The 13,660-nt window shown below is 41.6% G+C and overlaps 2 protein-coding genes across 4 annotated transcripts; one reads left to right on the top strand and one right to left on the bottom strand.

Annotated features, from left to right (window-relative positions):
• Positions 1–1,510: 1,510 nt before the first annotated feature.
• On the bottom strand, positions 1,511–5,300 carry svip (small VCP interacting protein). 3 transcript variants are annotated; one of them, XM_058407628.1, is made up of 5 exons: positions 4,704–4,842; positions 3,661–3,711; positions 3,123–3,169; positions 2,627–2,740; positions 2,526–2,547 (listed from the first exon to the last, which is right to left on the bottom strand). In XM_058407628.1, the coding sequence occupies exons 1-4, from the start codon at positions 4,796–4,798 to the stop codon at positions 2,628–2,630; spliced, it is 306 nt and encodes a 101-aa protein (XP_058263611.1). In that variant the 5' UTR covers positions 4,799–4,842; the 3' UTR covers positions 2,526–2,547; position 2,627. The 3 variants fall into 3 exon arrangements, with proteins under 3 accessions (XP_058263612.1, XP_058263611.1, XP_058263613.1); XM_058407629.1 differs by lacking the exon at positions 3,123–3,169 and having other exon boundaries at positions 1,511–2,547; positions 4,813–5,299; XM_058407630.1 differs by lacking the exon at positions 2,526–2,547 and having other exon boundaries at positions 4,813–5,300.
• A 293-nt stretch (positions 5,301–5,593) lies between these two features.
• On the top strand, positions 5,594–10,824 carry LOC131364456 (zinc finger and SCAN domain-containing protein 2-like). Its single transcript, XM_058407619.1, has 4 exons — positions 5,594–5,789; positions 6,457–7,147; positions 7,781–8,316; positions 9,181–10,824. Exons 2-4 carry the CDS (start codon positions 6,474–6,476, stop codon positions 9,447–9,449), a joined length of 1,479 nt encoding a protein of 492 aa, XP_058263602.1. The 5' UTR covers positions 5,594–5,789; positions 6,457–6,473; the 3' UTR covers positions 9,450–10,824.
• Positions 10,825–13,660: the final 2,836 nt, after the last annotated feature.

Raw genomic sequence — 13,660 nt, 5'->3', positions numbered from 1 at the left:
TGTGTCACGTTCACATTTCTTCCCACTGAAGTTAGACTGGTTGAAACCCAGGTTTGCCTTCACCATCACCAGGCCCGAGTGTTCAGTTCCCATCTGCCTGCCTTCCTCTGGGTCTTCGGTCCAAAAACATGAGTTGAAGGCTGATTGACATCTCTCAGTTGTCTGCAGTATGTGTGTGTGTGTGTGTGTGTGTGAAGAGTTGGTTCCCTATCCAGGTTGTCCCCCGTCCTGTGCCCTGGGATACACTCCAGGAACGCTGTGTAGGATAAACGATACAGAAAATGGATGGATGAAACTCATCCAAAAAAGAGGCTCTAGTTACAGAGCGACCTCTCCTGGTTAAAACATAAAACAACAGGTTTGAGGTTCTATCATGTTTGAGCCATTTAGTTCCAGTGGAGAGAAAGCATACTACTACAGCATACAAAGACCTTATATACAACTCTGAGATTCAAACATTGTGGCAAGAGTTTGGGGAAGAGACAGACGTGTGTGTGATAGTCAGATTTCGACATACTGTACTATAGCCCATAAAATGTAGATTCAGTTTTAGATGCTTCAAAGGAAATGATAATGATAGCAAATTATGCCAGATCCTGAAGAAAATTTGCAGCTTATTGTTTAACATACAAAAGCATGTACAGGTTAAGTCATTACCACAGACCATGGAAGAAGGTGGCCTGGTCTGATGAATCCAATTTTCTTTTCTTGGATGGCCGGGTGCATCTCTTCCCTGGGGAACACATGGCACCAGGATGCATTATGGGAAGAAGGTGAGGCAGTGTCCAGCTTTGGTCAATGTTCTGCTGGGAAACCTTGGGTCCTGCATCCATGTGGATGTTACTTTGACACGTACCACCTACCTAAGCATTGTTACAGACCATGTACACCCTTTCATGGGAACGGTATTCCCTGATGGCTGTGGCCTCTTTCAGCAGGATAATGCGCCGTGCCACAAAGCAGGAATGGATCAGGAATGGTTTGATGACCACAACAGCCAGTTTGAGGTGTTGACTCCACCTCCAAATTCCCCAGATCTCAATCCAATCCAGTACCTGTGGGATGTGCTGGACAAAGAAGTCCAATCCATGGAGGCCCCACCTCACAACTTACAGGACTTAAAGGATCTGCTGCTAACATCTTGGTGCCAGATCCCACAGCACACCTTCAGGGATCTAGTGGAGTCCATGCCTTGACGGGTCAGGGCTGTTTCGGCAGCGAAAGGGGACCAGCACAATATTAGGCAGGTGGTCATAATGTTATGGCTGATCAGTGTACATCTGTGCTACTGAAATCGCAACAGCATTTGGCTAGGTTAGTTAAGCAGTTAACTTATAAGATTGCTGCTTATAAAATATTATAGATGTAAATGTATAGATATAAAACAAGTACGTGTTTCAAATGTAGAAATTATTTATTCATAAGGGGACTTTTATGTATTTTTGTACTGTTTCTAGTCTGTGTGTGTGTGTGTGTGTACAGAATTATCAAGTGGAAAATCAGAATCAGATGAGATTAAGATTAGGGATTTATTCAAGCTCATTAAACGAACATAGCGGCTTTATTCCCTTCAGATGGCGAGGGCCAGGATTTCAAAGTTTTAGGGAAAAATAGCAAACACACTGAGCTTTGGTAGTAAAGATATTTTAAAAGCATTTCATTTAAAAACCTTGCGTTTATATAAAAACAGCTCGGTTTTGTGCCTGGCTTTCAACGACACTATAAGGAACGCAAGAGAGGATCACTATAGCTGAGCAAGCTGAACTATAACGCAGCCTTACTACACACACCAGCGAACTGACTGTGAGGTCGGAATATGCTGCCCTACATTCGAGTAAATCAACACAACACAACCAATCAGTGACCTTCATTTACCACCAGTGTAATAAAATATGAACATTCAGTATTAATATAGCTCTGTAGATGGGTTTGTAATGGAAATGATCAAACAGAACAATTCAGCATTCATTTTTAGCTTCAACATTCTGTACAATCCTGACAGAACGTGAGATCATCCATATTGCACTGTCCTTTAACTAAAACACAGCAAAGTGTACAAAATATTCTTAAAACATACGAGTGTGTCTAACAGAATGTGCATCAAACCATTACAAAAGGTGATATAAACGTGTATTAGTGTTCCATTCATTAACCATTTCCAATGGACCCTTCTTTATGAGCACCCTGATGGACAATCGGTGAAATTGTCTTGTTTCTTCTCAGGAGCGATTCATAAACAAGTGTATTAAAAGACACAGTGCTGTTTTGGTTATGTCAGGGTTCTGTAGGTTGGCACGTCACATCTCGGCATGATGAAGTAGGCATGAGCTCCAAAGATCTCCATCCTAACAGATGTCCTTTGCAGGAAGCTTGGCGAAATGTTTATATACGCTACAAACATAGACCCAAAAAGCTTAGATTTCAAGAAAAATAAAGATAAAAACCACACCACCCGTCCCATCGGGATGGTTAACACCGCTCGTGTGGGCTGAGCTGCTACGTGAACACCAGCTGTCTTCTCTTCATCCTGCACTATCCAACCTGCCACTGAGAGAGACAAAAAACAGACGGAATAAGCAAACTACACCGCAGGTTAAGGTTTAAAGATGTTCTTCGTGAGATTTACCCTAAGTCCCCCGCCTCCGGATGGTGATGTACTCATCGCCTGTTTTTCCATCTCTTCTTGTTTTTTTTTTTTCCTTTCCACGGCTTCCGGGTTCTTGACGCCTCTGTGCGTGCTCTAAAACAGAAAAACAAAAGCTTTTACCCGATCTTACCTCAGACTATAATTTTAAAAACACTAAACAAAAGACTATAAAAAAAAACAATTCTGTGTACTATGTATTCAACTGCAATTTAGAGATAAAAAGTGTAAAGCATGGTGTTACTGAAGTGGTGTCTGAGTGCACCGTGCTCATCAGAGGCATGCCGAGGTGTGGGATGACATGGGAAATGTAAGAGAGCATTTATTTTGTGCACTTGAAACCTGTGTGGTTAAAAGCACTGCAGCTCTGTTATCAGTCTCGTTCACAGATCAGTGGCCAAAGGAAATCCAACAATTTGATGCTGTGTGAATGAAAGGTCAAAGTGAAGAGATAAAGAAAAAAAAGTACTCTACTTACCGTGCTGCTTTAGCAACTCGACGAGCAGTGAACCCTGATGAAATTCTCTAAAGGGCCCACAAGGTATATGAGGGGCAAGCCAAAATCAATTACAAGCCTTCTAACTAAATGTGATAGATGGAATAACCTAAAGTGACTTTTGGTTTTGTTTTTTGAATAATGACCAAGGCATCAAAAGGGAAACACTACATGAATGGTGCAGGTTTCGATCCTCCATCCTTATAACACACTCACTACATACGATCTCATGACCGGTAATCCAGCCAAGTGAAACCAGTTGCTCATGTTTTAATGGGTAAGTGTGAGCGATGTATTTTGAGAATTAACAGAAACAGCCCAGAAGCTGAAAAAAGAAACACACTACAAATGACAAGAGTCTGATAGAAACAGCAAGAGTTACACCAGCCTTGTAAAGATCATTAAAAGATCGTCCTCTCTCTCTCTCTCTCTCTCTCTCGTTTACAACTGGTCACTCAACTGAAAGTAAATCTGCTTTGCTATTTCATGCTATAAAGTGGATTAGGAATAAAGACATTACCTCTTTCTGTCGCTTCTCTGCAGCTTCTGCCAGCTGTCGCCTCTTGGTTTCCTAAAAAATAAAAAGAAATGCATTGGAAGATGCCAAATAAGTATTATTACAATTGTCAGTGATATTGCATGGAGTGACAAAAGGTGTGTGTGTGTGTGTGTTTGTATAAGGGTCATCAAGGAGAAGATATGACCAAATTTTCACACACAAATACTGACACCGTACTAGCTTTCACAATTCTGAGACAAATTAGATATGATGCATTACTGGGATAAATTCACATGACTGGTTTGAATGTATATGGAGTAATCCTATGCCACATGTTCCCTTTCAGATGGAAGAGAAACACGGGTCTGTTTTTCTCTCATCACTGGTCATATTACTGCTAATGATCTGCTAGTGCGGTGGCTTTAATGGTTAGCACTGTTGCCTCACAGAAAGAAGGCATCCTGGGTTGGAACAGGCAGGGGTCTTTCTGTGTGGAGTTTGCATGTTCTCCCCGTTCCTGTGTGGGTTTACTCCGGATACTCTGGTTTCCTCCCACAGTCCAAAAACATGTACATTAGGTTGATTGGTGATTCTAAATTGCCCATAGGAGTGTGTGTGTGTGTGTGTGTGTGTGTGTGTGTGTGTGGTTGTCTGTCTCTATGTGTGGCCCTGTGACGGACTGGTGACCTGTCCAGGGTGTACCCCTGCCTTTCACCCAGTGTGTGCTGGGATAGGCTCCAGCAGATCCCTGTGACCCTAATTAGGAATAAAGCAGGTATAGAAAATGGATGGATGGATCCGCTAGTGTAGCGCAGCCCCGCCCCCGAGGGGTGGGACATAGAAGCTCTAGAGAGAATTTAATTGGTCAAACACAGGACTAGTCCAGAACAGATGATCAAAATATTTTTCAATCGTTTCCCCAGCAATCATGGAGAATAACATTCCAGTCTCCGACAGTATTTTCTTTTTAAATAAATATATACTACCAGATTTGCTCCATTACACTATGTGACCCGGTTTAAAAGAAAGCTGAGAAACAGCGAGTAGGGGCGATTTAAACACACCGATTTAAAGAGATGTCAGTTGCTGACCAGGGCATGCTGACTGAAAATAACCAGTGGAAGATCTTCAGCTGTAAAAGTTCCGTGTACATGACCATTCTGCTGGACTTACAGGGTCAGGAGTCACCACCACGTCGTCCGCAGCTCCACCCAGGCAGGGCAGACACATCCCCATCCTGCACTCGGCAGCGGAGCAACAACAGTCCAGAAAAGTTTTAAACAGCCACCAGAATTAATGACCGCGCTTAGCTAAGCAACCTAGATCAATACCAACTATCCCAATGACACTGAAAATACATTCAGCGGTGAATTAGCCAGGAATGCTAGCTTGCTGTAGCGGCTGGGTTAGCTAATGTAAACACAAGCTGCAGCTAGTGCACATATTACACACTAAAAGACCATTAAGGAACTAAAATTCCACTGAATTCCCATCAAACCTCTTCTTCATACGATCTGACATCTGAAAAACAGCTGTCTCCTTGTTCAGTAGATATTTGCGGTATGATCTTGTTGAAATGTAAAGCCGACCGCGTTAAGCAGGCTGTAATGATCAGCTGTCAGGACTGGTCCCGTTATAGCGGGAGAGCGCATCTGATGTGTTACTCAGCAGCGCCACACAGCGGCACGGAGGAGCGGTAAAAAAATAAACACTCCGTGTGTGCCCCAGACCGCACCCTTTACACTGTGCTATTTTGGGAGATTTTGCTTTTCCTAGCCATATCAAGGAAAAAACAAATATCTCATGCACTCATCAAAATGGCACTATGCACTCTGTAAGGCTGGTGTTTAAAAGATGGGCTCGAGATGTACCTTAAAGGGGTCACAACAATCCGTACACATTTCTTTTACAATGTGGTCACTGGGTGGCGATAGCGGCTTTTAATCGCAAAAATACCCAGGCGAAGAAGACGACAACGAAGAAGAAGAAGACGAAGAGGGTTTGGCGTTGATTCTTAAACAAAGCTAATACATGTTACAGGACATCTGCTATCTGACAGGAGCGAATAACTCATAAAAACACTGACCGAGGACTGTCCAGTGAGCTGGTGCTGTGTCCGACTCGTTCTCTGCGTTGTGTTTCGGACTGTGGTAGGTTGACTTCAATTACACGACACTAGATTAGCTTTAGCCAGCTGATATTCTGTCATTAACGGCATTGTGGTTAATACACCAAAACACCGGAAGTGGAACACAAAAGCTCTCGTGCACTTCAGTTATCATGAACATTAATTACTGACAGAAGTCGTTTTTCATGTGACTCGATTTTAAACAGCAGGATAGAATAATGGTACATGGCTTAATGTGATAAAACATCACCAGACTGTCAATACTCAACTTCCATAAGATTTATTCATAAACAGTTGTCACACAATAAATGTTTGTTTCGAACCCACAGTGTTTGGATTTGCACCAGTGAAGTTCAGAGTTTTTCACTCTTCATCTGTAACACTGTGTGTGATAACTGGATGATCAATGACTGTTTTTATGTGTTGTTATAGTTCTTTGTTAGTCTCTTGTTTGTCCTGAGCAGTTAAACCTCACACAGAAATATCCTTCAGGTCCTGACAAAGAGCCATATTTTCACACTGAGGACAGCTGAGGGACTCGTACACATTTACTATAAATAGTGTAAATTTTGCTCTCAGCTGTATGTCTAGTGTCCTGTTTCTTTCTCCATATGGCAGATATGTCCAGCTTTGCACATTCATTATGCTATGTATATTTACTTTTTCTCTTTTTTTTTGTCTTTCTTTAGATCTGAGTGCAGAGATTATGGATGTGATCCGGTGTCTGCGTTCTCTCCTGGACCTCCATGTTCAGCTGCAGAGAGCTGTAGCCCTTCAGGGAGAAATCCAGGCCCAGTTTCTTGCTCAGCTTTTGCGTCGAGACAACACAAGCCCTCAGCAGCTGCCTCTTCCACAGCTGGACTTAACCGGGGATGATCTGGAGCTTTCCCTATCTGTCTTTGAAAGGGCTCTGGATGACAGCAAACTCCCAGTGAAGCAGTGGGGTTCGAGATTGGCTCAGCTCCTCTGTGTGAAGACATCGGATGAGGATGATCATGAGCTGAGTTATGAAGCTGTAAAATCGGACATTCGGAGGCAGGCATGTTCCTTGGAGTACCAGAGGTGGAGGGACTTTAACAAGGTCCAGTATGATCCACATAAGGGGGTGCGAGAGCTGAAAGTCGGGGTGGAGGAAGCGGCAAAGAAGTGGCTCCAGCCTGAAAGGTGCAGCTCTGAGGAAGTGGTGAGAAAAGTGGCCCTGCAGAAATTCCTCTCTCTACTTCCACCAGATGCGATTGACAAGACGAGTGAAGAACAGCCACAGAACATGGAGGAGGCTGCTGTCATAGCTTCATCCTTCCTGGAAAATAACGGTGCTGAATGGAACAGAGACGGAGAGAGACAACATGCTGAAGCACAGACTGATCATGGCTACTCAAGGTAAGGCATTGTCCCATCAGACAGGGTGCTACAACAAAGCCATTTGGATTTCGTTGTTGATTCTTCTTACCCTGATATCAGGCTTACTGAACAGAGATGTATGGGTGGGGCTAAACATAGTGCAGAGCATCCATTAGTAAAATGCAGTCGTCACTCAAGTCGTAACTCAGGCCAGACAACCTATAAAATACATATATTAAACACCATTACAGGACAGAACAGCACTGCGGGGGGACGGGGGGCGTCTGCTCAAGTTTATGTCTCTTTTTTCCTGGCGGCTGTTTTCTTGTTGCTGCTATTTAGCTTTTATGCTTTTTAGCTGTATAAAATCTGAATTTTGACTTTATACTTATTATTACCTATATGGTCATTTTCACAGGGTGCAGGCCAACAAATTCATTGTGTCTCATGCTCAGTAGGACTATGTATGTACCTCACATACACACAGTATATTCATGTAAAATTTGCTTTATGCCTGTTTACTTGAGTGGGGTATGGGTAGTTCTGGGGTATAGGTAGATTACTGTACTGTAGTGTACCACCCTGTCCAGTGGAAAAGTCATGTGTGTGTGTCTAGAATAACAGTGGTGATGTAGTTAAACCTGAGTGTTATTTGACTTAAATCCATTTCAGGGATTATCTCAACGCAAACGATCTGAAGAAGCTGGACTCGGAGCCAGGATTCCCATCTGAGAGCCACAGTCTGGAAGTTACTGTTGGAGATGAGCATTTTGAAGAGGAAGAGTTCTCTGAAGCTATGCTTTCCCCATCAATGGTTGACATAAAGCCAATCCTAAATGCTGAAGACACACTTTCCGTTAGAAATGATTCTCACGTTCTGCTTCACGGACCCTGCTATAGCGGTGAATCGGTTAAGTCTTCACCGAGGAGAGCGAATAAGAATGGGAACATAACCACAGCCCCAAAATTAAAACGCGTACTTGAGTGTCCAGACTGTGGTAGCAAGTTCAAGAGGTTTGACTATCTAAGAAAGCACATCTGTACCCCAGGGCAAAGTCTGGGGTGTCAACACTGCGATCTGCGTTTCCCCTCCATCTCGCAGTTAACCAACCACCTGCGTGTGCATCGCAAAATGCTACACTGTCCAGACTGCAACAAGGCTTTCAGAGACCGCTTCAACCTCCGCTGCCACCAGCGCACACACACAGGTATGATGGAGATGCAGCAGGGATTGTGGTTTAAATCATTCGTAGATGATCTTAATGACAGTAGATTTGATCTCTCTCTCTCTCTCTCTCTCTCTCTCTATTTCTCTTTTTTCCTCTCTTCTCTCTGATCACAAACTGAATTTATTGGGCTTATATGTTTTGCTATGGTGAACTATTCACAAGCCTGGTTATTTAACACACTCTGTAGTGAGGTTTGTAGAACCTTTAGGCAAGCTGACTGCACTTACAGCTCTGTATGTTAACCAGCTCCTTACTGGATGTGATCTTTTCTGAAAACTCTCAACTCCATTAAATTTTATTTGTATAGCATGTCCAGAAAGAACAACGTTGACCAAAGATGCATGTACAATGTGCACCAATATCAGAGCAAACATGTCCAGTACTCAAGGTTCCTTCAGTACCAAATGCTAATGTATACAGATGTCTTTTCAGCTGAGACCTGATGGGGTCCAACAAATATAAAAGCAGGAGATTATTCCACAATTTGGAGCAAACACAGAGTACGGCTGATCACCCTTTAACTTTAGCTTAGGCCGAGGGGCAGCCAGCACCTTTTGATTTTTTTAGACCTTAGTGGCTTAGGAGAAGTACAAAGATGGCAAAGCATATTTTGAAACTAATCTAAATACAAACATTTCCATGTCATTTTGGTAGAGATGTGTTTTCTTTAAAGTAGAGGTGATTCTGCGGGGCAGTGAGAAAAACCTCAATCTGTTCCTTGAAATTTCACAGAGCCGTGATTTTCTATGACTTTAAAAACTGTCCAAAATGAACAGCATAACAAATGCTTTATTATTGTAGACACGGTCAGTGTTCTAACTAACTCTGGGCTCCTCTTGGCAGGCGAGCGGCCTCATATCTGCGCCGACTGCGGCTCTGCGTTTGCTCAGGAGCGAGGGCTACAGGAGCACCGCAACATCCACACTGGCGAGAGACCCTTCCAGTGCCCAGTGTGCAGGAAAGGCTTCAGCCACAGCCGGACGCTTGCCAAACACGTGGTTGTCCACTCGGAAGCGAGGCCTTACATGTGCTCCGATTGTGGCAGAGCTTTTAAGATTAAAGACAACCTGCATCAGCATCAAAAGAAAATGCATCCCAGCAAATACTTGTGAACACACCCTGCAGCTGAAACACACACTATTGAGCGAGCCGTGCAATTCACAGTTTATAACACGGTACAATGTCCAGTTTATAATGCCAGTGATGTTTAAGACCTCTTTCTGCACAGATACAGGGAGGGGAAATGAGAGTTTGGACAATAACATGCTTCCGGTTCATATATCCACTTCAAATGGTCACATTAATGGTCTTTTAATTAGAAAAGAAAAAAAGTGTGTATTCCTCTGTGTTTACATAGCTATGTTTAAAAAAAAAAAACAGATATGGGGAAAAACATCAGACATTATAACTGTTCCCCTCAGTGTGTATGCAAAAGGAAGAAAAATCATCTTCCGTCATGGAACTGTTCAATATAAAGGGAGATTATATGACAACTAAACCTACACCAAATAAATTGTGAATCTGCAGATCCCCTGCTGCAGCAGTCTATTCTAAAGGATTGGCAGGTTTAGGCAACTCTCCTACTGCTACACAAACACACATCATACAGTTATATAGCATCACATCACCACAGTCTTTAAACAGAAACAGATGAGTTTAATTCTCATGTAGCAGTTAACATTTTTAACTACAGCGTGTCCCAAAATCCTCCATACAAAGGGAAAAAAATGAACACTTTTAAACTAAATGACCTCCACCAGTTTTCATACTTAAATTATGTTGTATAATTTTTATCAGCTAGCCTTTGACAATGCATTTAACAAAACATACTGAAATAATTCTCATGGCTGGATCAGGAAGCTATTACAAAGTTCCTGATGGACTTTAACTGGGAACATGACAAGCACATTACACACGACTCTGCTGCCGAACTGGGAGCCGAACTGGGAGAGGTGCTGCTGTGTGTGTTCACAAATAAAAAGTCAATTATGTAGAAGCTGTTATTGTAAATAAAAATGCATTTTGCTAAAAAAAAAAAAAAAGTTCATTTCACCGAATGTAAGGAGACTTCTGTCCCCCCTCTGTGTGGAGTTCTGTGTTTCAGTCATGTAGCTCATCTGATTGTGTTTGTTTGAGGAGCTCACAGACAGACACTTTCAAATTCCTTTTAGAAGTCTTGGTGCATTGTTACTCAGACTGAGAAGGTAAACTTAAGACTTATAAAAAAATATTTCATGTGCTGTTTGGTGACTTTCACCAGATAAACAGTAGACCTGACCCTGGGCGAGTGTGTATTGGTCAGACACCACAGTGTTGCCAGATTATGTTTTTAAGCACAATGGATAAAGGAAATGATCTTGGGGTGATGTAAGCTGGCAGTGTTTATCTGTGCTGGAATTAAATGTGTAATTAATATTTTTGACCAAAAAAAAAAAACATTCAAAGTGAACAATATTTGATCATATTCTATTTATATTTTGCAGACATGAGTTCAAGCTTGCTTTCAACACACAAACCATTGGCTCAATGAAATGTTATATTATTTATCAAAATGTGTTAATGTGTACGTTTTCCTCATTTAAAGTTAGAAATGCTGAGGTCTAGTCATTCTGCTTTTTCCTTCAACCTTCCCTTATTGGTACATTTCAGCTCAGAGAGAGGATTTCAGGTGAAATAGTATCAGGTAATTCTCTGCTTGTGTTTGAAAGTCTTCACTTGCTTAACTAAAAGACAGAAATTGCAGTATGCTGGGCTACTTACTCCAACATTTTCTGAGTCATATTTACTATTGTTCCTGTGTTTCTGGATTATTTTTTGTTAATATTGTTATTAATCAGTGTCTTTCTTTTTCCAGTCTCCTTAATGGATGGTTCAGCAGTGGGTTTTGGTTGCTAACCATTATCTTAGATCACGCTGAGCTGGGAAGCTGTGAAAGCTTAAAGCTGTTCAGTTTCAGAAGAAACGTTGCACACAAGGACATAGCTCTTCATTTATCTTTGAAAATTTTCAGTCTTGAATTCAATTAAATTATGCCAGACACCCATTCTGATCACATTATAAAGAACAAGCAGAACAAATATAGACTAAAAAAACTGAAAAAGAAATGCGTCACAGCCCTGAGAGCAAGGAGCCAATTTACCAGGATGTTTGGTGGCATCTTTTTGAGAAACTAAACAAAAGTTTTTAAGCCATATTTGGACTGGATTTACATAGGAAGGTGTAATTATTAACATCTCTAGGATTTCTGAAGTGTTTATAGTGTTTTATAAGATATAGACAAGGTTACCAGGAGTTTTTTACACAAATTATTCCTATTCTTAAGTGCTACGTCATGCCACACAGCCCTATAACAAGCAGCTAATATAAATGTATTGAGACATAGATCGGGCATAACATTATGACCACCTGCCTAATATTGTTTTAGTCCTCCTTTTGCTGTCAAGACAGCCCTGACCCATTGAGGCATGGATTCCACTAGATCCCTGAAGGTATGCTGTGGTATCTGGCACCATGATGGTAGCAGCAGATCCTTTAAGTCCTGTAAGTTGCCTTGACCGCCCGTGACCCTGTCTCCGGTTCACCACTGTTCCTTCCTTGGACCACTTTTGATAGATACTGACCACTGCAGACCGGGAACACTCCACAAGAGCTGCAGTTTTGGAGATGCTCTGATCCAGTGGTCTAGCCATCACAATTTGGCCCTTTTGGTCAAACTCAAAGCTCAAATCCTTACGCTTGTCCATTTTTCCTGCTTCTAACATCAACTTTGAGGACAAAATGTTGACTTGCTGCCTAATATATCCCACCCACTAACAGGTGCCATGAGGAAATACTCAGTCTGATTCACTTCACCTGGCACTGGTCATAATGTTATGCCTGATCGGTGTATGTATTCCACAGGGAATCATTGTGATTCTCCTCTCTGTGATTTATAAACCCAGAAACATTATACCAGCCGAATAGTACTTTAAAGGTCTTCCCTAATTATGAACTTATTCTGTGGATATGTTGTCTTATAGATAAATACCAATAGAAAAGTATAGAAATCCCAGTAGGCATCTTTTACAGAACTTTGGACTCGTTTGTGTATCACATCTGTACAGCTGTGCTCGCTGCTTTCCTCCTCCACGTCACGCACCATTGGAAAGGCGCGAGACACGTGCAGTCTCCGCGCGATGGAGCTGCAGCCGCTTCACGCGCACAGCTCTGTCCACCGCACAGCCAGCACACACGCGCGAGATGGACTGCACACCGGACACATCAGAAGACCACAACTTTCTGGTAATTTATTTATCCGTCCTCTAGTTTATTGTGCCTCTAGTTTAATGGTCTATTTCAGCACAAACTCTACTAACAGACAAATAAGAGGAGAGCAATGTTAATGTTTTATTATATTAGATTATTCTGTATATTATTCATTATTCTCAACAGAATCTGTTAAATGAATTTGCGTATAGTGTATTACTGAACACAGTTGATTTTAATGCGTTAATGCGTCCGAATTTATAGCTTAATTCTAGTGGTGATGGAATGATTAATAACCACCACTGCTTTTTTCTTGCAACTTGGTTTAGTTTTGTGAAAATGATTAAAAATGCCAAATTATCTCTAACCTCTGATCAAATGCTCTCTATATGAATTAGTTTTTAGGAATGAACAGGACATTGTGCCTAGGACTAGGTGGGAATGATTTCCCAGGTGATTTCAGCTGTAACTTTTATAGCACTACATGGGAAACCAAACCCATCAGTCTTCAGAAGTCTGCATCTGATGTATTGTCTAATGGCACTATGCATGCTTGTCTCTGCTTCCACGGTCCTGTGTTGCATAATGCAGCTATTCCTATCACTGTAACATGTTATGTGTCAGACCCCTATCATAAACCTGGTCTAATTGTCCCTTAATAAAGGGTCCAGGAGAAGAGCCAGCTCTTTGACTTGCAGCTCTTTTAAGTGACAACATGGACATGTCATAGTGTCCATTTAAACTAGTGTATGCCTTTGTGAAGGAAGAAGGAGTGTGAAGAAAATACACAGACTGGAAATGTAGCTGTGAATATTTTTGTGTCCAGAAGATTCACAGACAGTAAAAGACTCTTTAGTTATATTACTATTGCTGCAGGAGTTATATCTCTTATCTCTTAGGACTTGTTAATACTGGTAGTAAGGCAGTTACTTACTTAGATTACTTACTTTTCTTTTTTATACAAAATAAAATGTAGATTAACATTAGCTCTAGATTTAGATTAGCATTAATTAGCTACATTATTAATTGTCACTGCCCACATTGTCAAAAGAGATTGTATTTTATTTTCATGATTAGT

This window comes from Hemibagrus wyckioides, linkage group LG14 (assembly GCF_019097595.1).
Source record: "Hemibagrus wyckioides isolate EC202008001 linkage group LG14, SWU_Hwy_1.0, whole genome shotgun sequence".
Taxonomy (NCBI): Eukaryota; Metazoa; Chordata; class Actinopteri; order Siluriformes; family Bagridae; genus Hemibagrus; species Hemibagrus wyckioides.
The sequence above is the reverse complement of the archived record's forward strand: the minus strand, read 5'-3'. Positions and strand labels throughout refer to the sequence as shown.

Excerpts from the sequence above, each read along its gene's own strand:
- LOC131364456 (XM_058407619.1), top strand. The coding sequence starts at position 6,474 with ATGGATGTGATCCGGTGTCTGCGTTCTCTCCTGGACCTCCATGTTCAG. Across the intron at positions 7,148-7,780 it reads ACTGATCATGGCTACTCAAG|GGATTATCTCAACGCAAACG; the intron begins GTAAGGCATTGT and ends AATCCATTTCAG. Across the intron at positions 8,317-9,180 it reads CCACCAGCGCACACACACAG|GCGAGCGGCCTCATATCTGC; the intron begins GTATGATGGAGA and ends TCCTCTTGGCAG.
- svip (XM_058407628.1), bottom strand. The coding sequence starts at position 4,798 with ATGGTCATGTACACGGAACTTTTACAGCTGAAGATCTTCCACTGGTTA. Across the intron at positions 3,712-4,703 it reads ACTGACATCTCTTTAAATCG|GAAACCAAGAGGCGACAGCT; the intron begins GTGTGTTTAAAT and ends TTTATTTTTTAG. Across the intron at positions 2,741-3,122 it reads CGAGTTGCTAAAGCAGCACG|AGCACGCACAGAGGCGTCAA; the intron begins GTAAGTAGAGTA and ends TTTCTGTTTTAG.